A 26,014-nucleotide genomic window follows, 5' to 3' on the forward strand; every position below is an offset into this window, starting at 1 on the left:
CTTCTTCGGAGCTATTCCTATTTGTTTCTTTGAAAGTTCCAAGCATATCCTTGTACGTATAACGTGTGTTCTCGACTTTTGCTAGCTTCGCGTCCAATGATGGGAGTTTATGACGAATTCTGAGTCTAACAATACAACTCTCGCTACCAGATCTACAGAAATGGCACTCTTCCTACTTCCAAACCCTATTTGTTTGTGACATGATATAGGATTTTAAATTATAATTCTTGTCACTCTTGTTACAATCCAGCACTCTCATACCTCAGCTAGCATCATTCTTCCAAGCCCTACATCCAAGTGAAATCGAGAAGACACCAATGTTTAAGGCCATTTTCTATAAAAATGGCCCAGGTTTTCCTATTCTCCTTTGTGTCAATTCGCGCCTAGTCCCTTTGTACAAGGGCGCGTCTTCGTCACAGCTTCCTATCCAAGGGTTGTAAAAGAAGGGGGTGCGTATAATATCCATTCGGTAGTGCTGAAATTTCCTTAGACTCGCTGCGTAACGCGCGATTGGCAAGGAATTTTTCCTCAGAATCTACCGAGTTGTTTTATTGTGGCGATCTCGCAGTGGCGATGACGAAATCGATTACGAGCGATTGTGCCACGCCGCTGGTAGCTGACTGGCAGCTTCGTAATCTATTATGATTTTCGCGGAATCACGTGGTCACGCTAAGTTCGTTTCATAAACCCATATGCACATGCTCGAGCGCACAGAATCCATACACGAAGGCCGCGCTGCTATTTTCAAGTATCCAGCGCGAGTATTCTACTATACGCACCGGACATACGCGCGCTTCTATTTATACAGCTCGAACCGGAACTGTACCTTCCAGACGCGTGTATTCTTGGTGTGTCAGGGTACGGTAGACCAAACCGAAAACAAATGTTTCCCGGAGGGAGTACTGAATAGGACTAAAGAGTACTGAAGAGTATTGAGGGGTATCGAGGGATGCTGAGGAGTACGGAGGAAATACAAGTAAAACCTTGATTATCCGAAATCCGAACTAATGCGGTAGACAGTGTTTTTCGAATAATCAAATGATTACTTCACTTCTGAGCTATACCATATCGCATGCCTTTTAGAAATAAGTATTTTCAAGGTGTTACTATGTACAATTTTGACTCCACATTTTCTATTTCCTACTCTCTGTTTCGTGCAGAATCACTGCCCTGTCGGTGTACTGCCTATTATAAAACGTCCTGCATTACAGGTGCCCGAAGTGAGTCACGTGAAACGCGCAGCGACAGGGATTTTTACGATGCAGGCGCACGAGCAGTTCGACCGCGAGCAATTTATCCGTAACGCGATATCTCGAGCGAGATCGTCAGTGGAAACGGGGATCGATGAGCCGTCAATGGATACTTTTCCAATGTGGCGCGAGCCTTTTCGTACGCGACGATCGGAAAATAAAGATCGTCGTTTCAGATAAATTCGATGAAGCCTTAAAGCCGGTTTCTCGACAGGCTCCAAGTGGATCGGCGTAATTAAATTGCGAGTCTGGCTCAATTCCACGGAAATAAATCTGCGGAGCGTCGGTCACGCACCGCGCGAATTAAGAACTCTAAATCCGCGAGTGTCCAGCCACAACCACTGACTGTTCCATTGTCGTTTTGTTCACTCGACGATGGAACTGGGACTGACTTCCTTTACGGTGCACAAAACACTGTTGGTTTCCTACTTTTAATGTAAATAGTAGTTGGAATAATGGTTCCTTTAAAGCTTTGTAAACTATAATTTGTGGTAATGTATTATACATGAGACCGTATTGAGTATGACGATAATGTTCCATTGTGAGGCACTACGCTTTGGGAGTGGCGAATCTTTCTTTTGGAACGAGATGTTTCCTATGTGAAACTTATTTATTCATTTGTGTACTAATTAGTAAGGGCTATCAACGCCTTAAATGTTAAGTAGAACCACGGGTTATTAAAAAATTTGATTTTTTTTTAAACTTCTCATGAATTTATTCATCAAAAGACCGCGCGAGAACCAAATCAATTTTGCTTCGGCAGTCTTCAAAGAACTAGAATTAATCAAACACTCCTGCATGACGTGTTACGGTTTTATCACAAACCGTAAAAAATATATGAAACGTTTTAGGCAAAAGCCACAGAAAAAATAATAAATCCGATATAGATGGGGCAAGAAACGTTAAAGCATAACGTAAGAAAAAAAATTCCCTATAATCGTTCTTCCCCCAAAACAGAGATGATAATAATAAACAGCAAAGCTTAACAGTTACTATAAACGGGACGAATTACTGAATGTTATACAACTTTAAAAACTTAACAAATTAAAAGTTGATGGGGAGGGGAGTGATCAAAGTTGTAACGTAAGTACGAAATTCCCTATACTTCTCCCTAACTCCAAATAATTAAACATATCTGATCGACAGTTAATCATAACGAATATTAGATATAAATAAAACATCTGAAAGTTGAAAATCGGTACAGGAGAATGTTCAAACGTACCATAAAAATGAAATTCCCTATAACTTTCGGCTTACTCCAAAAAATAAAAGTACGAACATCGACCAATAGTTAAACAACGAATTATCGAACGTTTCGAAAGTCACAGGATCAAATGAAGCCGTTATAAATCAAAGCAAAGGAGGTTAGAGTGCAACGTACGAGAAAAAAAATCCCCGCAATCTCCCCCTGCTCGAAGATGAACATAAACAATCGAACTGATTAACGCTCGGACGCCACGAATTGAAAGTTATCAGGTCCAATCGTCAACACCAGAGGCAGAATAAATTGTCTACGGCTACGAAAGAGACAGTGAAAGGGATGGGGACTAGACGCGGAGACGAATTTAGCCAAATGCAGAAACTTAATAAAGTCTCATGCACGGTGGTAGCAGATGGGTTTCCCTATTTAACCTCTTACAGGCTGCCTATTGATTTTCTCGGGTCCTATTGTTTTGGCACGTCGCGCATTTAACGAAACGCGAAGGGAAACGGGAGAGAGAGATAGATAGAGATAGAGATAGAGAGCGAGAGGGAGAGAGAGAGAGAGAAAGAGAGAGTGAGGGAAGAGACAGGCGTACAGAGAAGCGCACGCACAGGATAGTGCGTTGAACGAAGCGCGAATATCTCGCGGAAAAACGATGGGGAACGCGAGCAGGCTCGCGTAGTCGATGCACAGGGAACGCGAACGACGAAACTGGAGAGCTGTCAATTTCTTACGACGATGTTGTGAATCATCTCTATTTCGGGAGACACCCGTTGGGTGGTCCTCACCCTCGAATTTTGAGGTTAGCTCGGCTTTAATACGCACCGTGCCGCGGTCCTGGGCGACCGTGCACGGCAGGTTGCGGTGCATCCGGGGGAATGATTAACGAAAATAATCGCGGAGGAGACGTTTTATCGGGCAGAAAGCGTTCGCGAATGATTGGAAATGCCTAAACGAGGGCAGCACGCCCATCTGTCGGATATCATGGAAAAATCAATAGAACCGGCGGGCATCGTCACCAGCCGGCGGTCTAGCGATCTTATCACAGAGCCCTGCGATTGTACTCACCGTGAGAAATATCCATAGATAGGGAAAGGCGACAGTCTTTCGTTGCACAAAATCAATTTGTCACTTCTCGGGGCACAACCACACGTCCGACAACACTCTTGCGACTCCGCCGTTTCAGTTTCGAGCGTTCCTCTCGTTCAAGGTCAGTGACGGCGCGCGCGACGAAAAAATTAAGGCGCCTAGAGTACCCCGCTGGGCCGCCGGGCTACTGGAAAATGCTTTTCAGCTTCTCATTCTGGTCATTTGGAAGTTGGAATAAGTTTCTTGTACCGTGAGAAAGATGGTGTGTAGTTGGTGTGGAATTTTAAATTTTAAATTTTAGCAGTTGGTTGCACGAAAGTGTTCCTTGCATTATACAAGGGCAATTATTGCGCAGAAATGACACTACTTGTGGGTAATTTATTTTTCATGGAATTGAGTTTTTTGAATTAGATAGTGGGGAAAAAAATGATTTGATAATTTAAGCGTTCGTTGTATTAATTGTGTTAAGTCTCTGAGTTTACTTGAACTCTTGCACTATTGTAGAATCTTTATTCGCAGATATGATATTAATGATATCACGTCTAATATTACATGCATGAGCGCATGAAAGATTCCTTGGTATTCTATTAAAAACTCAAACATATTTTCACTGATTAATACAGCAAATTTAAATATTACCCACAGAAGATCTAACCAAGCAATAAAAATGGAATAATAAATACAAGAAGGAACGATGAACAGTCGATTGCGCGCCATTATATACAGTCCAATCGTGTTCCTCAGTTTCGAAAACCATTTCGATACCTTGATAATCGATAACAATATCGCAGTGGCGCTGCGCGCGGTAGGTACCTCCCTGCTTCTGTGCAAATAACTAATCCAAATAAACAGACTTTCCTCTAAAAATAAAGAGTTTCTCGCCCACGCGCGATGAAAAAATATTTTATGTATAAAGAAGACAGTCTTTACTTGACCCGTTTCCCCGAAATGCGCCAAAATTTAAAGGTCTTGGGGAAACAATCGAATAAAAAAGGGATTTTGACGTCGTTCAAAATCGAAGCAACTCGAGAAAGAAACATAAATCTTCGACGAAGCTGTACCTCGAAAAATATCCAAATGTACATCGTGTGTTCTGCACGGAATCGAGACCGCACCAAATTTGGTCATGCCAGTCTCCATTCAGAACCAGTGTGCCTCGTACGCAATGATGTAACGCGCTTTACGTTACTCTACGATAACCGTGTATCGTATTCCGTGAAATTGCGTTTAAGGAATCATCAGAGGCTATGTACAGGGAAATCAAATGTTATCTTTTTCTACTTTTGTCACCAGGGTCGACTTATCGAGTAATTAAGGCCGCGTCCTCGTTAGTTTTTGGAGTCTCCAAGCTTCGGATGTGGTTTTATGAAGACTTTGGATTTTGTTTGAAATTGTTTGAAATTAGTTGATATTTCATTTCGTTATTATTTCTTTATTGAAAAACTTATGTTCTTTCATCGTTAGAAGTCATTTTGGAAATAATAGTTATGTGTTTGAGATATGAATCACTCAATAGTGAATCACTAGTTAAGCGAATCACATGAAAATATTTATATTGGACTGATAGTATCTTTAAATTATAGTTTAATGATAAGGCTGCCGAATTATTGATAAATTCATGATCTATTTATTATAGAGTGCTGTTAGGTTACACAATCAGCTTTAACTAATTCATTGGGAAGAATTGCTTAATTACCTATAACAAATCAAATTACATAGTGTACGTTATTTTTGAAAGGACATTAATCATAAAAATTGTCAAAGGTGCCCTGCATTGATAAAGTAGAGTAATTAAAATATATGTTTATATATCTCCTGTTTCCTTTTCACTCCATTTTTCCAATTTCCCTACTACGTATCCTCATATCTACAGAATAACAGGAGTCATGCATGAGGGGCTATCTTCGCTATTACTTCATCATCTAAATAATGAACTTCTTATTATTGAAAGTAAATCAATACTTTGTCTAATTCCAAATAACACTATCGTAAATTAAACCCTCGAATGTTAATCTAAATCTTAATTTTCTGCTTAGTTTTGAAATAAATATACTGAGGAATTTGTTTGTTCTTTTAATACACTTGTTTGACAATTACAATGACTTTGTTGAAAAAAAAGTTTCTTACGCCAAAGTTTTACATGTTTCGCGCCTGTACACATTGTTACCAGTTCTGTAACTTCCGGATTTAGACACTGGTGGTCCGTTAAATCGAGGAATATTTTCTAGGAAGACTATGAGCGCATCGATGACATCACTTTTTTTGCTATCGCGTTACTCAGCATTTGCATCCGTTTACAAAGCGTTCGTTTTTGCTCGCTGAGTTTTGTAATATCATTAGACGACACGTACTGAATTCCTAACGTGTGACGTTGAACGCAACAAATTGTCACGTTGCTTGAAACAATTTTAAAGTCTCGTGTCTGCAGTATACAGTAATTTCGAACATATTAGTTATCTCGTATTTTTAGATATAAATAAAAGGGGTTTCCAAGAATTCTCTAAATTCCTTAAAACATTTTCTTTCTCGCCAAAAAACATTACAATGTTTCAAAAAATCGTTTCCAAATTTGGAATTCATTTCCACCCAAACTCCATAAGTTTATGCAAAACCTCAACCACAACTATAACTACTTAAACACTCACGTACCTTTGTACACTAAAGATCCTCCTTTACTAATCGCATCCATTCACAAGTATCACTTATTTCACTTGGAACCACTCCTCGAGGAACCATCACAAGAAACACTAAAGAAAAACTACCACTCCCTCATCCTTCTAGATCCACTCTGAGGCTTTCAAAATCAGCCGCTAGTCACTGAAGACTTTCAAACTTAATCCCCAGTCTATCCACTATTTGTCCAAAGAAATCAGCGCTCGCGGCGAGCCAAGCACAAAATCCATACTTTCTCCGTCAAAGCCTCTCAAAAGTACTGTCACGTTTCAACAATCACATTGTTATATAACCATAGGCATCTGCTATTCGTTGCGAGTGTTACGAGCAGAAGTGTGACACACGAGGCTCTTCCGGGCCGTTTATCTGGAAACGAAGGATGTAGTCGCCGATCCCCTCGCAGTAACTGTCGCCGAGCGTCGACAGCGGACGGCACCGAATCGACGGCGGCTGGTGAAGAGCAAAAGTGGGAACTGACGATTAGAACCGCGGTGTTCTTGTTTATTTAATGCAAAAGCCACCCACGGGACGCATAAGTGCGCGCATTCCTGGCGTTCCACGCGCGTCGGAGGCAAAGAAAAGAAGGCGTCGATCGTACCTTTCAGAGGACGTGGGCGCTTTTTCCACGTTGTCGCCCAAGAGAATGCACCTGTGCATGAACCGCGAAGCGTGGGCGTTGCTCGATATACAGAACCGACAGGCACGATACGTGGGCACGACCTGCATTTTAACGCCTCGAGGACAACAACATGCGTTTACTGGTGACTTCTCGCACGGTGCCATGGAAAGTTTGATTCGTCTTTGCCCTGTGCTCGGTTGTAATTCGAGATTTTTCGTTGGTATTATAAGTGCTGGCTGATGAGTAGCTAATTCATTTTAGCTACGAATCATTCATGATTGCTGATAACTTCTGTGTTTACATTATTTTGCATATAAGTCTAAAATCGTGAGAACTGTGAGTTCATTTTGGTACAAGTGCCGAGTGCGTGAGATGTGACAATGGTGTTGTAAATTTTGAATATTAATAGTTTCTTAACTTAAATTTTTAAATATTATGCCTGATAAAAGGAATGAACTGTAAATTTATTTATGAAAATAATTTTTCTAATACTAGACATTAGGGTATTTTATAGTTCCTGTATGTGTATCTCTGTCGGAACGTAAAACGATCAATTTTCTGGGGTAGGAGTTGCTACTTTCAATTGATTGAAATTAGCTGAAAATCGAGTACCATTTATCAAAATCTACCACGTAAACTGTTCTTAAGAAACGAAGCCTGGGAACTCAGCGAAAGTAACGTCGGTCTAATCCAGTTAATGACACGCGTGAAGAAAACGGGAATTAGGCCAACACTATAGGTTGCCAAAATTTTAATAACAGCTTTTCTTCTGTCATCCTCGTAGCATTACAATTTTAACGAGTAGCTCTCTTGCGTCACGTGGCTTCTAAACTTTCAGCATCCATCCCCCGACGTACTAAAATTACATTGTACCTTCCAACTATTTTTAGCTAACAGTATGGAAAAGTAGCGATAAATCGTTTCAACGTTTTCCGCGAAGAGTGCTCTAATGTATAACGCTGTTAAAATGTTTTTAACGTCTTTGGAAACCGGGGCAAACCACCATCGGACTCGACAGCGGACAACGCGAGATAAATTCCGCGCTTCCGGCGTCGAAGGGAAGAGTTCCGACTGGACAGTTGCCAGAGCCGCGGTCGTAATCCAATATCTATTCGTGTCGAGTTTTTTACCGTAAGAGGAAACAGCTTTTCCTCCTGTGGGAAACGTCAACCTCGACCTGCCTTATCATTCGTTTCCTCCGGGAACTCCAAGATGGAGCAAGCACCGCGCGCGTTGCAGTGATAACACGATGCTTTTATTCTAATAAGCGTTCAAGGTTTGTCGGACAGAAAAGTACATACATTCAAACCAGTAGAAACTACTCGTCATTTAAGACTAACTAATACTCCTACTTACGGAAAATAAAACAAACTCCAGCACCAGAATTACGCCCCACTATCAAAATCTGCAAATGGATCATTTTAATATTGAAATTACGTTACAAACATTACTATATACCTATTTTATCCTAATGGAAAGTATTCTTCTTCTACATATCTTTCAGAATTTCCAGTTATTATTATATTTAATTATTCCTTCCAGGGGCGTAGCCAGGATTTCACTCAGGGAGGGGCAATAAATAGTGAAACCGAATTTTTAATTTATGTACGTGGTTAGGGGCCAATATAACCGGGGAGGGGGAGGGAGTGTAATATGGAATTACTTCACAACTTAATTTATTTTTATTTTGTAATAAATTAATTTAATTTTGAACGAATGACTAATATATTTTATTACGCCCATAATTCCTTCAATTTTAAACTTTGCTGCACTTATTATCAAGAATATAAATGAGCAAGTACGAGGACCATCCCAATATCTTATTAGCCTGATCAACTTCTGCAAGTATCTCGAGGAGATGTACGAAATGAATCAGTCGACTATTTATCAGACGACCTACCGACAACTCATTTTTGGAGCAAACGCAGAGATACTACCATTCCTCCACCCTTGAATGACAATAAATATAGAGAATCGAGCCCCCGATGCCTCTTCCCAGCAATCCCCCTTACTTTCCTCTCCAGACAAGTTTATCGCCCCCCTCGTCCAATTCGCCGCCCGCGTTGCGCCCTGTCATCGAATCGTGCACGCAGTCCTGCGTCCTAGAAAGTTCCTCCATAACGTATAGCCGGGAGAAATTTTATCGGCTACCGAATCAGATTGATATCTCTCGAGGTGGATACATGGAAATTGTAAGGATGAATCAACCCTTCGAATGAGTGCCTGGAAGGCCTTCGTTCGTTGCTCGTACTTGACAATATTCCAGTGTAAAATGGCGCGGCTTCCGCTTGGGACAGCTGATTCATGAAATGCACAAATAAATTATTACAGAATACAGAATGAGTCACGTTCGCCACTGAGATTTTACCTAACGGTTCCCCGTAATATTCTCTTGCATCTTCAATGAGTAATGAATTACGATCTACTTCAATTGCGGACACGAGGAAGAAATGGAAGATGAAGGACAAGAGAAAGTTGAGGAATGGGAGAGGGAGGAAATAAAAACGAAATGGAAATTAATTTATAATTTATAATTGTTAAAATACTGTTTATGTAATAAACTCAGTGGCGCACCCCCCAAAGAAAGGGGAAAAGGGAGATTAATGTAGCCACGTCTGAAGTATTTTAAGAGTTTTGTAAAAAGAAAATAAAAGTGGATTTAATAATTCTTTAAATAAAGTTTATTAATCGCCTACTGAATTTTATTGAATTTGCCTTACAAATATTTTTGTCCGTTAAACTCGCCCCCCCCCCAAAAAAAATTAAATCCTGAGTGCGTTCCTGGTAATGGTAGTCCAGAGTATACACAAATAGATCGATAATGGAGATAAGGAACAGAACGTACTTTTCAGTTCAATTTCGTTGCAAATATTAAGATCTTAATCTCAGAAATGTCTCTCACTTTTTAGCCAATAATAGAGAAGTCTAAGAAATTGTTTCCACCACAGGAACGAATATTATGATAGAAGAAAAGTCATCTGCCATACAGTAGAATCTGCTGGTAAAGTTCAGACAAGCGTTTCAGCAACATTCTATGCAAGTTGAAACGAATCTCTTGGATCAGCACGTGCTGGTTCCCATTCCAGCAGGCGAACGCGTGTCTCCACTATCAAGACGACAGTATTCTTCGTAAGGAAGAAGAGTGGTGGCCGGTGGAGGTGGGTGCAAGGGCAGATAGAGAAGTTGAGGGCAAGGGGACGAGGAGAAGAGATTTTATGGGGGATCTTCGGGAGCCTGAAAACGGGGGGTCGCGCTGGCGGTGGCCATAAAAGAACTAGGCTCCGGCTTCAGGATACGACGGGGTAGGATGTGTTTTGCCAAAAGCTGGGAAGCGTCGCGACGGCGCCAGGGGGTCTGGAGCCAATGTCTGACTTCTATCCCGGGAGATTCATCTCGAAAGCTACCGACGAATTTCGCCTCGCCGTCTAACCTCTTAATTATTATCGTCCCTCAATCGTTATCATAATTACTGAAGGAGTTTCTAATTGGTGGGAACCTTAGGGCCATTTTTAAATTAGATTTTTTTCGTTTAGTATATTAATCATATGGCGAATTTTGCTGAATTGTTTAAGGATGACTTTCAGTAACATTAGAAATAAACGAAAATCTTTGAAAATTGAAGGAATGAATATTTGTGCAATAGTAAAACTCCCTGCAAAATTTTAGAAAAATTGATTCGGTAGTTTTTAAATTATTTAATTTTCAATTTAACATATATTCTTATGGGAAAACGCGATATTGAGAAATATAACTACAAAATTAAGAGTGAAATAATAGAGCGAAGCTTTTGAAATCTTGTGTACAGAAAGATCAAACACTGAACGAAATTGTCACAAAAATTCTGGACAATTGATTTTATGAATGTAGGTTTAATAGGTAAAATAATGTGAAGGCGTAAGAATGGATTAGGAAAGGATAGAAAGGGTATGTACCTACAAGTATACGTAATTGTTTAAAAATAGGGAAAAATAAGGAAAATTAATACGGAATGTAAGTTATAGAAGTTATGGACTATTCAACTATTCTGAATTCCAATTCTTCAATGCAGTATTTGTCCAAGTTTCCGTTTATCGAGCTTCGCTAAGAGGAAGGCGTGTTCATTCCCCCAAAAAGTCATAATTTGTTCTCCTGACGCAAAGATTCGTAGTACATTCGATAACGCAAAGAGATTAAGTGCCGGCAAAGGGTGAGATCGAGAAGAATCCGATACTCATTGGAGGGAGAAGTTGCCAAAATTGAACAAAGGGGTGTTCCTTCGCGTCCTACTCTCCCGATTCATCTTTATTCTCGATCGAGATGATTTATGAGCGAGATGACTGTAAGCTGCGCGCATAAATCCACGAATAAATTCATTTTTCTGAAAGGTTTCGATCTTTCTCGACCCCGGCCACGGTCGCCACCGCCGACTACTATTACTCGAGATATTCCGACAAGATACAAGCTCGTATTATGCAAGGCAGAGAACAAATACTCCATCTGAAAAGTGTTTTCCACAGGGATCTCGTTTATCTTGATCTGTTTGCGGAATATTTTAAAGGACTCCATTGCATGGAGATGAATTCGATGGTACAGCTAAAACAGAAACTTTAAAATTGAAATTAAAATTGTATGGTTTCAAATATATTTTAATTTAATGAACAATAAACATCCTTGACGTCTTGAGATGACCATGAAATGAAAGTATTGTGTTTTTTTGTAAGAAGCAGGATAGCAAGTTCCAAATCGTTAGAAAATAATTATTTTCTTAACGATTATCTAAAATAGTAGAAAATGTTGAAAAATGTAGGAAATGCTTCGGTTTGTGCAATTTCCGTAACAAAAGCAAGGTATAAAGAAAGAAGTTTACTATTTACTTACGATTCACGAGACACGCCCCATCCTGGTTTAGCACAAGAGCTGATAATATTCGGGCAACAAAATTCGTTCGTATTTAGATGTTTCTACCTCATATAGTTTACGATCCTCCAGCCGACGGAAGAAAGGGAACGCAGATACATCATAAACCCCTGAAAGGGCACAATGGGTCGAGCCCTTGCGAGTGCAATCGAGGATGATTTGACAAATTCTCGATCGTATACGTGCATGGGGGATGTTCACCGAGAGCAAGAGTGATGCGTACGCGGCTATCGAAATCACCATAAAAAGTCACCCATGTCTAACGTGGGGCCGCGGTGAATCGTAAATTCGAAAGGAATTAATGCGTAGAACGATCTTCGCCCAACTCTCTCCTGCCTGAAAGGAGGCTGTAATTTATTACGCCACGGCTCCGGGCCTTTAACGGCAGAATTTTTAAATAATCTTAGCATTCTACTGCGTAATTAAATTTCTCGATTAGAAAGCTGTAAAATTCGATGATAAAGTAAATACGGTATTGGAAATATTTATTTCGTCACTCGAATATTTAGTTTGTTTTCACTTCCACCTCATTTAGTATTAATATTCGGAAAGAATTTTTGCGCGATTGTTGACTTGAGTGGTTGTGCCCCATATCATGATAATATAAGTTGAATACCAACTATAGGTATGCTTTAATAATCGTGGAGTTATGAAGATTGTTTCATAGGACGTGGATTGTGGGATGATGCAATAAATATTTCCAGTAGGTACTGTATACGTGGGGAAGGACGAAAGTGCGAGTTATTTTTTAACAGTAAATGAAGTATATAGCCTGAAGTGTTTGTGAAGAAATATGACTTTAGTGTTGAGGAATGAGCAGTGAGGAAATGGCCACTTTTTGGTCCTACGATTTTGGAACTGATTTTTGTGCCAAATGATACCTTATAATGAGACATGAATACCTACAAATTTTCAAGTTCAGGTGGCAATTAGTTTCTGAGATATGGGATGCCAAGGAAGTGAGAATCAATTTGCTGACTGCTAACAATGAATTTGAACTTATATTTTCAAAATTCACAATGGCCAAAACGGGCGGAAAAGGCCTTCATTATTGGGCCACTCTTTAAGGCACGTCATTAATAATTAATAAAGAAATTTTTGGCAAAAATAGCAATCTGAAGTCTCAAAAATCCTACCACCAAAATTACTTTCGAACAAGCAACCGCGTGGAAATTTCTAAAAATAACGACATCGAACGATAGCAATTCAAAGCGCCCTGAACCTCAGGCCTATTCATTTTCCGCATAACGATTAGCATAGAGACTTCCGGCGGAGGTAGCCAACGAAAGTCTCCGTACTGCCGTCACTTACTTTCGCCTGGAAATGGGGAATATCCGGGAAAATCAGCGCGTCACGTGCGTCTCGCTGACAAATGACACGTCGTGATTCCCGTCGGTTCGTCCAAGCGGATGTGACGACGTATCGCCCGCCACTCTCCACCCCTCTGTCTGCACAATAACTGTTTCTTCACCCCCCACGTGACCCTTGTTCTCCCCTTTCTCTGTGTACCCGCCGTTTTCGCTCCACTGACTTTTCAGATTCCGTAGAATCATCGGTCCCCCTCACCATCGAGGCGCTCAGCGGCCGCATAAAAATTGCCAACGGAACCGGATGCCGGAAGCTCGACGGGGGCACCACTCCCACGAGCGACGAGAAACTCGGAGAACCGTGGCAGCCAAGGAGGAGCCACCCTCGAATTCCCTTTTCCTCGACGGCTTTCGTGGGACGGAGAAAAATCGCGTCCAAGTGTAATTAATTCGGATAGCTCTGCCTCCAACGGGCTGCTCGATGACGCCGTAAATATCCATCCCCCTTTCAGGGTAGGTAATTAATTTCCATTAATTTCGTTTCCTCGATCGGCGCAGTTCGAGCGTTTTCCATTCGATATTCTACTAAGGGGTCGTCCTTAAATGTCGTGAGGCTTTTCGGGGAGGGAGGTGGTCGCGAATTTCTTACAAGGGGAGAGGGGATCTGGTAGCGTCTTACGTAATATTTTTTTAACATAATCTCCAATAGGGGTAAACGATATTTAATCGCACACACGCAAGCGAGAAGGGGGGTTGGAATATAAATTCTTACGAATTCTTATACTTGGGACGGGAGTGGGTAATAACGGCTCCTAATTATTCTTTACAATCTTTCAAAAAATTTGAGTTTCCATCGTGACACAGAAAGTGTGAAGGAATAGTTGTATGTAGTTTGAATAAATATAATGAACAAAGGGAAACGAAAAAGTTTAGAATTAGATCATGTTCCATTGCATATAGAATAAACTGGCTTAAATATGGCTCTTCATTATTTCGCATCATGTCTCGAACACATTGCGGACGTGCTATTCGAAACGTCACACGAAATTGAACCCCTGGGGTTAATTAAATCAGCGAGAATCGTCGTGTCGTTTCTTTGCGCCCCGTTAAAATTTTAAAGCCGAATTGGCGCACGTGTCTCTCGTAATTTAGCTCGTTAAATTAGCCCCCATCGTGTAGCGCGTCGTGTCAAACGTTTTAACGCAAGGAATTCCCCCAGAGACCACCGAAATGAAATATTACGAGGCTTAATTCTTTAAAGACAAACGATGGACAGGGAAAATTCATGAAAAATTTCAAAATGTGAGGAATTTTGTCACTATACTTCGTAACTAAAATTGAAGATTCTTTCAGCTATTTTTTAAACACAATTGTTTCATAAGCCACCACTCAGAATTTATATATTTACCTACTCTCTATTTTCGTTGATGAAATTTAGATTATTCTGCAATTGCTTACGTTGCTACTTTTATTACAAAATAAACCCTTAATCGAGAGATTTTAAAAGACTCCGGAAAACACCAAATACTAGAACTTACACGATATATTCATCGGCGAAACTTCAAACAAACACCAAATCTACACTCCCGAATATCAACAACGCATTCTCAGAAATTAAATCGTTCTAACTTCAATTTTATTCGTAACAAGTACCAAAGCAAAAATTTTCTTGAAAGTCCATAAAGTGCACTAGTGCAGCAACAATTTCTGTCACTAGCGTAAGCCAATGCAAATGTGGAAAATCGTGACAGAAGTGGATATCAGATAATACGTCAGGTAACAAGCCCCATGGGCAACGTAGAAGAGGGAACTTCTTTCGCGAGCCGTGCCGAGGGTGTTAACTACCGTAGACGGGGTACTTAAATACACTCCCCAAGCATTTAAATCGCATCGAACATTTGGCCGCACGGTGCATTAGTCCTGGTAGAACGATCATGGATATACGACCAAAGGGATGCATCGTGCCGGGTGTGGACTTAAGTAATGAACGAGTTCACGGGGGTGAGAATATTAAATTACAAGTGCTCGAGTACGGTGCACCGTAACGCAACATATACAATCACATTTAATTCATCATTCGATTTATGAGCGAAGGCCTTTACGCTGTTCATCGATTAACGGGAAATTCCTGCGGAACAAATGTAAAAATTTCCATACTCCATCGCGTTAAATAGAAGTGACATTATCGCTACTAGCAGAGGATTTGTGATATTAAACACTAACTGGGTTAGACTTAGAGTTAATCCATTTCGCCCAAAATAAAGCTATTTTCGGTCATTTCTTATGTCAACAACAAATCTCAACATATTTTTTAAATTGGAAGGTTTTGAAAAATACTGCTGGGAAAGATATATATAAAAACTAAATTCAAAATATAGCGACTGTTTAAGAGTTTTTAAATTTCTCCTTTCTCGAATTCAAAAAAGTAATACCTACTTTACTATACGTGATTCATTACCATTAAGGGGTTAAGACCACAAGCTATAGGGCTTCTCCAAAGCTCAAGCTCCATAGCTTTTCGAATACGTTAAATTTTGGAGCATTGAAGGGCACGACAGATGGAGCCGATATTCCAGCGGAAATTCAATCACGCCATTGCCTCGAATTTTCACGAGTTCCGCGTCCAATTTGTACGATATATAGCCTGGCCCACGGTGACGTCCGTCCCCCGACTGTTCCCGCACCCCATAAATATCTGGAAACCACATAAACTGACCATCCCGAGTACCCTGCGTCCATCTACGTGCGCCGAAAACTCTCGTGAAAGCACCCCGTCGAGAGAATCGCGTGTCCAAGAGAGACAAAGGTTACTTACCCTTGTGGCGAGCTGCAGAGGATACGCCCCACAAGGGTTGCCACGGCTCGCCAGTGTGTACACGGCCCAACCCCTGATAGAGCCAAATAAAGAGGACACTCTTGGACAGATTACCGCTTAAGTGCCTCGATACTCTTTCCCTAAGTGGATGATTCTTTTTTTCATTCGTCCTTTGGTAATGCTTGCTGCGCGCATTTCTGGGCGAGATGGCACATCCCCTGTAACAGAATGCCAGCAGCTGGTTAATTCCTGGGACCTTAGGAGCCTGGACTGATAAGTTGCATTTTTCAATTGTTCATTTATTTTGGAGAGAATAACAGTGGAATATTTATATTTATATACTTTAGAATATAGTAGAATTATACGTAATGGAATTATATTTTTACTGTCAGTATATATTGTAAACCCCGTTGGGATGAAAAGGTAATTAACGACGACAAACATTATCCTGAAAGTTGCGCGGGAAGAGTCGAAAACCCCCCTTGGCGACGAAAGACAATTAATAATAATTAAAATCGAATTCAGCATCAGGGCACCCCTGTAAGCGGAGCAAAAACATCGTTGATCTATGTTCCTCGCGAAAGATTATAATAGACGTCATTCGTGGTGCTCCGTTTTTTTGCACAATAAATTTCTATTGTTCCTTGCGCAACAGACCTTGACGGACAGAATCCTGTCGAGCTCTCGATTGTAAGGGAGATCAACTTTGTTTTTTGTTAGAGGAACGATTCTTCTCTGAAGTTGGAAAAGAATTTGCGATATCATCAAGAATTGTGTACAATCGTGAGTCGATTAAAACAGTGGATGTTTTTACTGGAATCGTTTGAAACTTTCATACAGATTTAATTTTGGCAACAATACTTCCTTCGGAAGTAAATAAATTATGCGCCCTATTGCTCAGCTATATTAAAAGAAAATATACAATACTTTGTAGTGAGGTATAACACATTGTTAATAAAACTTAGGAATATATTACATATGCGAATATGTTGAATAAAATTGTTAGAATACCTCGTGCTTGGAAAATGAACCAATAATAGTCACACATGCAGTTGTACGATTCAATATATCCAGCTGAACCTTGTGGCATACGAATAAAATTAAGGGGTGGTCGTAGGGATTTGATCCTACCACGAGAACCGATAACACGATCTCGACAAAACGCGATGTAACACCCCTCGCATCTCCCCGTTCCTCCCTCTCGTATGACTTTCAATCGAATCGCCCTGAAAACGCGGTGGCAGCCTTTTAATCAATCGAATCGATAGACGCGTTTCGGCAATTCGATCAAGCAAATCGCTCGTGGAATTACGTCCCCAACGATCCCTAAATCATCCAACGCCATTGGTGCCGGTTACATAAATCGCGCTCAGCGGGTATTGGTCCACATTTACACCACCTCGCCTCTGTATATCTATATGAATCTATTAGAAGATAACCGCCTCCACCCTTGCAGATATACACGCGCGGGTAGAATGTATTTCGATTTGTCACAACCGGTACACGGGAGTGCATTCGCTCGAAACAAGTCGCACTATCGATGATTGGACACGGCAGAGGCGAGTTTCTGATTTATTGCAGCGACGCACGTGACACCGTATTCCGAACCACGGAGAAATGAAATTCAAATGACGTTCTGTCCCACTCTTCAGATACTGTTATCTTTTCTCGCGTAGTTGTCGTTGTTGAAATGAATTTTGTCTGATAGAAATGGATCTTACACCATTCCACGGGGAACTGATCACCTTTTGTACTTCATGTTGGAGGATTTTGGTGAAATTGAAATATAATGTAGTCCACGTGAAATTATGGAGGGTTTAAGTCATCACTTTTCTGGTTTCGAGTTTATTTAAAAACTACAGAACGTCGAAGTTTGCAAGTTTCGCCTGTTTTCGTGGAAACAGTTTTTGTGGATGAATTTTTATCGAGGTTGCTATTAAGACGAATAACGAAGACATAGTTAAAAATAGTACGTAACAGTAAATTATAGGAATAATTAATATCCGAAATAGTACAATTTGAAATTGAAACGCAATGAAGATGGAAATGGCAAACATGAAATATATCGGGAGTTTTTTCATAGCAAACAGATTTTAGTATGCTTACGCGAATGTCTGAGATATTCTCGTTTTCCCCTACATACTTTTTGTAGAGTTTATCATGCTAATGGGTGTTGCGCGCCATTATATCGCGACGAGGGTTCCTCCAACTTTTGCTTACGCAGTAAAGTGGTGCTAATTTTTTCTTAAACTGTTATTTTAAGGGAGCCTGTTTTTTCATCTTTCACCATTTCAATGAACATCCACTTCGCTACGACAACAATCTCGCCCTACGAAAATATAAAACCCTTCTCCACTTTTTCAATGGAATATCAAAGTTCTATCGACCAACGAAAATCTTGATTTACTTTTAAATAACGAATTGAAAATGTGACAAAAATATTCCTAAATTATTCAGTGATTTTTTATTCAGTAATGCGAATAATACTTTTCATGGATCACACGAAAGAAAACTTAAATGGTACGATGCAAACATATCGTTACATAAACGAGTTTCCTTCCATCCCCCAAAGTTTCTGCAATCAGAAGCTACATCTCGCCCCCGCGGAAAATTGCGATTATTAAACAATGACGTACGAACGGATAAGTTGACGGAACGACGCGAGATGGAAAATGATAATAACCATACCGCCGGTCATTCCAGCGAATCCTGTCCATTAATTCGAGAAAGCATCGAAGCGTCTCTGGCAATTTTAATAACTCATGGTCATCACGTGACGCTGACGATAGTTCTGCGTCGGCCATAAAACACTTTACAACTTCGCCAATAAAAAAGTTTCAACAATCCACACCCGGGATCAATAATAGGCAGCCTCTGATTGGATCCTGCAGCGCCAATCGAGGGTGGTTTCCGCGACAAGGGTTGAATACCGCGGATTCTGCGCCACCGAGCAAACGTTCTTATTGGTCGTGTTTTCGCCAAAGGGGCTGGCACATCCGTGGCGAAGTAAAAACCTTTTCAGAAATGGACGACAGACATGAAATGCGCCGAATTTTCCGATTTTTATTACACCCCTTATTGCTTTTTATTCAACATGTCATGGCTACTGCGACGAATGCTCGGCGGCGCGATAGTCATGTGATCAAGATACCCTTGAATCAAGAGAACTCTAATTTTTTTTTTTGTACTAAAGATTAGGATAACAAGAGTTTTCGTTTCTATTCCGTAAGTGGCGTAAGTGAAGTAGAATCCTTGAATGAAACCAGTAATGAACTTCGAAAATAGAATTAATTTTAGGGCACTTTTGTTAACAAATATCATCTTTTCGTTTTCATATTTTCATGAATTGTTGTGTACCTACATAATTCTGAATATCCACGATTTTAATATATTCCTTGAGGAATAATAATGTATCTATATTTATCCAGTAGATACAGAAACATGAATCATTTAGCAAGTAGAAATAATTTAAATTTTAACCTAATGCAAGGGCATGAATGTATATATTTATCTGTATCAATATTTCATATTTTACTATATTCTCTTTTAAATTTCTCGTATTACCTATATGCGCATTTTGCTCTCATGTTTTAATCATCTATCTCAAGTACATTGCGAAATTTTTATCGCTGGTTACGACAAACACATACAGCAATGTGTGTTGCTCTAATCACGAACAGTCTTTAATTATTCATGACAGAACGAGTAGCTTGATATCTGTTCCTCATCATTGTACGATAATAGAACAAAAATAATGTATGTGTAATGATCTATTAATAAATATAAACTTCAAACCTGTTCTAAGATGCCAGATCCACATGTAAGATACAATTAATATTCATTTCCATAATTTTTTGTCATATTAATGAATAAAATAAAAAATGGTAACCATCAAGTTCTATACACATAATGATTTTTCAATTTTATTTATGTACTTTCATAATTTGATCAAAAAAGAAAAATTTTCGATTCCTAAGTATCTGTATAATCCACTTAAAAATATAATTCGAATTCTCATAAACTATCTAATGGAGAAAGTACCTCCTTCTAGGTATATTAAATAAATGTATACGTGTATGATGGAGTAATTAATATTCATTCGTTAAGCTTACAAGATCCCTAATTAGAGACCTAAATTAGTTTTAATGCATTATGAATAACTAATATCTGATTATGCAGATTACGGTTGCTGGAACGATATTTTTAGCCAATTGTAGGTACATAATCTTTTAACAGTAGGTACCTAAGCGAGGTTTGCCGCATTGCAGACATGCGTCAGTTCCTTTCTCTCATTTTGCGGAAGCGCCACTTCAAGCTTTATTGAATTATTCGCAAGATTTAACCACGACCCGTTTTCTCTCACTCGCCTCGTTTAACACTGATTGTTACAAAGTGCACGAGCGTCCTCAAATGTGTACGAAATGGGACAAACGAGCTTATAAATCTCAATTTTCGTGCCCTAAAATTTATGCTTTTCGGTCTCTAGAATATCCGAAGCTGTGCTGCTCTTCACCATAAATTACAAAATTCTATTTTATTCGTATTACATTTCATACTGAAAATACTTCGAAATTCAGCAGCTGCAGACTTGTAGTAAAAATAAAAATAATATATATAGAAAAATGGTAAATATAGCGAATTCCAGTTGTAATTTTTAAATCAGGTCGAAACTGTGTAAATATATTTTTGCGTTTAAAGAATTCATGGGTTTATGAAAACAGCTACAAATATCAAGTTATTTGATTTATAATGCGTGATAGAATTGTTGGACGAGGAATTTATAAAATAAAGCAACAAATAGGCTTCATGAAATGCTGATTCAATGCAGAAATACTAAATGTTTTATGCTGACAAACGTATCTCGAATTACACATTTCTAATTAGTCATCAGTTTTATTTATAGTCATAAAGCTCCACTGTTTTACGCTCCTCCGAATCTTACAGGCATATTACTCTGTGTTATTTTCATACGTATTTTGTTCTTATTTACGATTTTCCGTTTTGTTACACTGAATTCTGTTTTTATAATGCGATTTACAGTATTTTATTTGATCAAAACAGAATATTTGTAAAAGTAGAGTATACCTACACAATTAATGCATTAACTAACAATAAGCAGTTTTCTTTTAACAATTTCACGAATGAGAAATTGATTCTAAACGAACTAAGTACCTACGTGTAAATTATTTGTAAAAAATCGATTTTTTTCATCATTTCCTACTCTGTATAAAATTTTCTAATATTTTATAATTTCAAGATGTAATATATAAAACTGTGCACAACTTGTTACTATAATAATAATAAGCTATGTTTGTTGCTTCATTTTATTTTCTTTCTACAATTAAAGAAACTTTAATTAGTAAGACGTTCCATCCCCGTTTGCTGTCTTTACAGCGAATAAATTTTCGATATAAACTATAAACATATATTTAAAATAAAATCCTTCTGCTCTTAAAGCTGCTGTTCAAAAACACAAGAATTTGATATTACATATTCCGTTTAAAATAATCAAATGTGGCGCCCCCTGCTCTCTGCTATAGCAAATAGATATATGTATGCACATGTATATTTATCACACAAGTGTTAGTGAACTCCAAAGTATTATGAGAAACGTCATGGCCTATTTACCTATACACATTTTCATAATATTAATAGGAAAAAGTACGAAAAACCATTCCTTACACAATTTATCTCGTATTCGCGAAATTATCACCATTCCATAAATGTTTAGAGGTATTGGAAAAGTTACATACCCTTTCACAATCCTTTATTCTCCATTTACAATCTTCCGTTCTCCATTTACAATCCCCCATTCTCCATTTACAATTCTCCAAATTTTTATCGATAAACCATGCATTATCATATTAACAAATTACTTTCTTAAAATAATTAAAATTTCAAAAAGATGCACATCCACGCTGTTTAGCGTTGCACGTTACTTAATCACTGCATTAGATTTCAATCGAAATATCGTTCGAACAATTTTCGATACGTTCGAGATATTTCAATAGTTTCGATATACACAATCGCAGTGCCGTGCAAGCGTCTTCCCAAGTGCTCACTCATTGAATTCCCATTCGTGTTTTTTCAGTAGTGTTTTTATTATCAGATATATCTCATTATACATTTACAATCTTCGATAAACGCTTACAAATGCAATAAAGGTCGACAGGAATACCGAGCTCGCGGGTAATTCAAGCTTCTCGTTTCTACGTCTGCTACTCGATATACCGTTATACACTTACTATATAAGTAGGTATTCTCCGAACAAAAAAAGACTCTTTTCCTTTCCTTTTTCACCGACTTTGCTTTTTGCAAAATAGCACGAGGATGCGCCAAGCAATAAACTACTCGCCGCTTCAAATTCAACAGGGCCGTACCAATGATTCCTTATTTTAAATTTTATTAGACATCCGTCAGGTTAAAAAACTCAGAGCTTACCTATACAATCATTCGCTTATGGGAATGTAGTACCAGTGAATTATCAAATCTGCCCGGACAAACACGTCTCAGCTTTCGTTCTTCGATATGCCGATCTCCCGATACAAAAGTCGTATAAACATTTATACAGTACGTTTCGTGTAACACTACTAAAAAATCGCTACGTAAAAAAGGATTAGGTGTGATAAACGAAACTAGTAAGAAAAAAAAGATGTGCGCATAGCGCGGAACATTCTCAATGAATGATGATAAAAAAATATATATTATACACAACCCACTAAGTACAATCGCGGCAATGTTGGTCTCATCTCAAGATCGCCGAACATGTCTGGCTCGCGATCGCGTTTCTCTGTCATGCCTGTGCAATTACGATTAAGGCTCGTAACGAGAAATATCGTGTGTGAGGAAAAATATTGAAACGACTGAACTGTACCAAGCTGAGTGTTAATCAAACGATTATTTTTATCGTGTTCCAGGAGTACTGACTGCGCCCCGCCGCTCTGTTAGGTCTATCTCGGATGAAGAATGCATTTATTATACAAATGTTCAACGAAATGCACATTTCACGGACACGATTAACAAGTGATGCAGAATATTAAGTCAGTACGCAAAGGTAAAAATTTATTTCTGTACCTCTTACTTTTGCACCGTACGTTTCGGAAACAAATGTTAATATAACTTCTTTGCCTGTGCTTCTTTATTGTCACTGTAAAGAGAGAGAAAAAATGGAACAAGATAAATTAGTATGCTCCGAATTATATTCTTTCGCAATGAGCTTTACGACGCATATACTTACCGATACATGCTGTACGCTAATAAAATAATCATTTGAACTCCCACAAACATCAAGAACATTGTTGTTGTTAAACAATTCGTTGTAGGACAATCAACGGTCCCACCGTTCAATTTAGCACCCATCTGTCCGATATCTCGTTTCAGAGCGTTAAGTCCGTCTCGCATTTCAGAAATCAGAGACTGAGAGTCATATCCCATTTGTTGTACCTATAAAAAGTTCTTTAGCGAAATGTGTTAGGGAAAAATCGATAAGATTGGATACAAACAGGCACCTGTGCCGTTGGAGCGCGAGCTTGATTATTCAAGATAGTGTCCGTCTTGGTATATACGTCGTTCATAAATGATTTAATTTCCCTAGCTGTATTTATTATAGCATTTTGATTGCCTAGCAGAGTTTCGACCTCTTGCCGACGTATTGTGTCGATTAGCTGAATCTGCTGTCCTGGTTGACCTCCCCCCGCCTGTATGCCTAGATAAGCGTTATTTATGTATAGTTAAAATTTTCCGTTTTCATCCGTCTTATTCGCCGCTGGAAGAGCGATTACCTCCCAATTGAAGCTGAGATATTAAGCTTAAAGATCTCTCTTGCCTCCCAACCACTTCATCTAACTTTCTATTCAGCTCCCGCAACGCGTCAAACATTTGACTTTGGCCGGAAAAGATTTGCCGCAACTCCCTCTGATTGTCAGTTTCAAAGAACTCGAAGTCTTCTTTTTCACGCTGTTCGTCTGGGTGGTCTCTGTCGAATTAAGTTCTTTAGAACCGAATTTCTGATTTAAAGGGCAAGTTTTACCTTAATGTTTCTTACCTGCGGTATTCCTCCTTTTGCTGTTCCAATTTCTTCTGGTAATCCAAATACTCTTGGCTGAGCTTTTGCTGTTCCTCCATAGAAACTTTCTGCATATCTGGCCTTAATTGCTCAGGAGGGTATAGAGAATGTGTTAGGAAATGAGAAACGTCGTGATCATCAGCCAAACCACCTTGAATAAAACATTATGAACTAAACGACTGTTGCAGTTACAACAGATATTAGTTATTACTTTGTTCAAGGATAAGTACCAGTAGCAGCAGAAACACCAAAATATCCCGCTTTGGGTAAAACGACGTTCTCAACTCGGAAACACATCTCATAATCTTGTTCATTACTTGTCATACCGTTATGGAATAACACCTTTAATCAAATATACAGAAAAAGATTAAAATCTGCAACGTCTGTATCGATACGAAAAAAGACAGAATAATGCTCACTGTTAGCGTATTTTGGTAGTACTCAATTTTTGCTCTAGTAGCAAACGGTTTATTACGAAAATCTCGCAAGCAACCAGCGGACAATTGCGTAGTACCGTCACTGTATCAATGTTAAAATAAAGGGTCATTTAGTGGAAGCTTTAATGCATGCTAAAAGAGGTATAGTAAGAGATGTAATTCACTTTGTATGATCGAAGGTTTTTGTGCCATCGTTGAGGACAGCCATAATGTAGGGGTTGTTGTGTTTATTGTCATTGTCGAAGGAGTCGAAAAAAATTCCAAGACCATTCCACATATCAGAGCTACCAAATACAGTGCCGTTATAAGCGCCCTTCGAACTGGTATACCAAAATGCTAAACCATCGGCTCCGATCCTTCCTCTTCCAGTTACCCTAAATATCAACTCCACCTCCCACCAATCACAGAGAACTGGCTGTTTCACCCATATTGCACCTAAACATCAATTAACGTCTCTGTATAATGCAAAGTAAAAAAAACTCCTTCCGCTTTTTCCAAATCCCTATGATAACTTAAAATAGCTTCTAAGCTTACTCAAATGGCAAATACAATGAAAATTCACCAAAAAGATCTTAAATTATAGTATATTAGCCAGTCAATATATCTGATTTATTTGCACGAAACACTATACAATAAAGACCACACATAAATCAGAAAAGTTTTATTAATATCATAGGGAACTCCTTATTTCTATTACATTATACAATCTTCAATAGCTTTAAATGTAATAACTGACATACAAATTAATGAAAGTTAAGGAAAGTTACGTCTCACATACCTTTCTGACTTCTCAACGATGGAGCTACTCTAACATTCTCTGCACTAGCAATTGCATCTGTTAGAAAAAAAGAAATATACATTCCCTGACTGATCAAACTGCAATAAATCAATTATAATACATGATACAAGAGGAGAAGAAAGTTCATTAAAGGTACAATAATTGAAACCAAACATCCGTATAATTTAATACTTATTTCTAAAGGCGAAAATTCAAATTATTCGTGCGAAAACGTAAAATCGATATATTTTCCCGTTCGACTTTCGAGAGCAATTAAAGTAATTTCCAATGTAAATAAAAACATGTACAACTGTCGTGACAGTTTTACGGAGTTCTGTCAAGTAAATACTCCCAACTTCGTTCGTTAAATTGGTGAAGGAAATAGAAGCCAATCCGGGATCGCTTTTGGAGATGAAATAACGATGCATTTCATTTAAACAATCGAAAAGCCGACTTGCAGAAAATAACATACGGAAGTGTTTCACGGTGCCTGCATTTGGTTAGGTTTCGTTGCTACTCACTTCCTCCGTATTCCCAGAAAGGCACGCTCCCATCTTTTTGTGCTAGATACGGTGGCTTAAACGAATACTGATACTCAAATTTCCGATGGGGTATTTCACCGAAGACCGTGTTAATTAGAAAAAATACATGAAAAATTAAAAGCCACCCTACCTCGGCGGCCATCTTCATTTCGACTGTCGAGTCGAAAGCAGAGTGACCACGGTGTCGATCCTGTAATCGCTCGAAACGATTGGTGGAACCGTTTGTATTCTCCTTTTCATTGGGGCATTATCAATGACGTGTCAATTCCGTGGCCACATTTCAAACATTTCGCCTTTCCACCGGGAAATTTCTCTTTCTTTTTTTCGCGACGGAAAGAC

The 26,014-nt window shown here is 39.0% G+C and overlaps 2 protein-coding genes across 14 annotated transcripts in view; both read right to left on the reverse strand.

Annotated features, from left to right (window-relative positions):
* Positions 1–21,775, reverse strand: part of Rhea (Talin_middle and talin-RS domain-containing protein rhea) — a 77,134-nt gene extending 55,359 nt beyond the window's left edge. For 4 of the 11 annotated variants that reach the window (XR_013086730.1, XM_076822972.1, XM_076822963.1 and 1 more), the window contains exons 1-2: positions 21,607–21,775; positions 15,854–16,071 (exon numbers count right to left, since the gene is read on the reverse strand). The gene's annotated coding sequence lies outside the window, so the exon portion shown is untranslated. Of the gene's footprint in view, positions 1–3,522; positions 3,706–6,192; positions 6,847–15,853; positions 16,072–21,606 lie in introns of those variants that run through there. The other 7 variants (XM_076822970.1, XM_076822968.1, XM_076822964.1 and 4 more) reach the window with 3 other exon arrangements.
* Positions 21,776–21,933: 158 nt separating this feature from the next.
* Ergic53 (lectin, mannose binding protein ergic53) lies at positions 21,934–25,981 on the reverse strand. Of its 3 annotated transcripts, XM_076823021.1 has the most exons (11): positions 25,655–25,981; positions 25,134–25,190; positions 24,520–24,790; positions 24,338–24,437; positions 24,149–24,260; positions 23,898–24,069; positions 23,635–23,828; positions 23,356–23,558; positions 23,091–23,296; positions 22,928–23,000; positions 21,934–22,803 (listed from the first exon to the last, which is right to left on the reverse strand). In XM_076823021.1, exons 1-10 carry the CDS (start codon positions 25,821–25,823, stop codon positions 22,964–22,966), a joined length of 1,521 nt encoding a protein of 506 aa, XP_076679136.1. In that variant the 5' UTR covers positions 25,824–25,981; the 3' UTR covers positions 21,934–22,803; positions 22,928–22,963. The 3 variants fall into 3 exon arrangements, with proteins under 3 accessions (XP_076679136.1, XP_076679137.1, XP_076679135.1); XM_076823022.1 differs by having other exon boundaries at positions 21,934–23,000; positions 23,362–23,558; XM_076823020.1 differs by having other exon boundaries at positions 21,934–23,000.
* Between the last annotated feature and the right edge of the window lie 33 nt (positions 25,982–26,014).

Source organism: Andrena cerasifolii, chromosome 11 (genome assembly GCF_050908995.1).
Source record: "Andrena cerasifolii isolate SP2316 chromosome 11, iyAndCera1_principal, whole genome shotgun sequence".
Lineage (NCBI taxonomy): Eukaryota > Metazoa > Arthropoda > Insecta > Hymenoptera > Andrenidae > Andrena > Andrena cerasifolii.

Excerpts from the sequence above, each read along its gene's own strand:
- Ergic53 (XM_076823021.1), bottom strand. The coding sequence starts at position 25,823 with ATGAAGATGGCCGCCGAGGTAGGGTGGCTTTTAATTTTTCATGTATTT. Across the intron at positions 23,559-23,634 it reads ATCTCAGCTTCAATTGGGAG|GCATACAGGCGGGGGGAGGT; the intron begins GTAATCGCTCTT and ends ACGCTTATCTAG. Across the intron at positions 23,001-23,090 it reads TTAGCGTACAGCATGTATCG|TGACAATAAAGAAGCACAGG; the intron begins GTAAGTATATGC and ends CTCTCTTTACAG.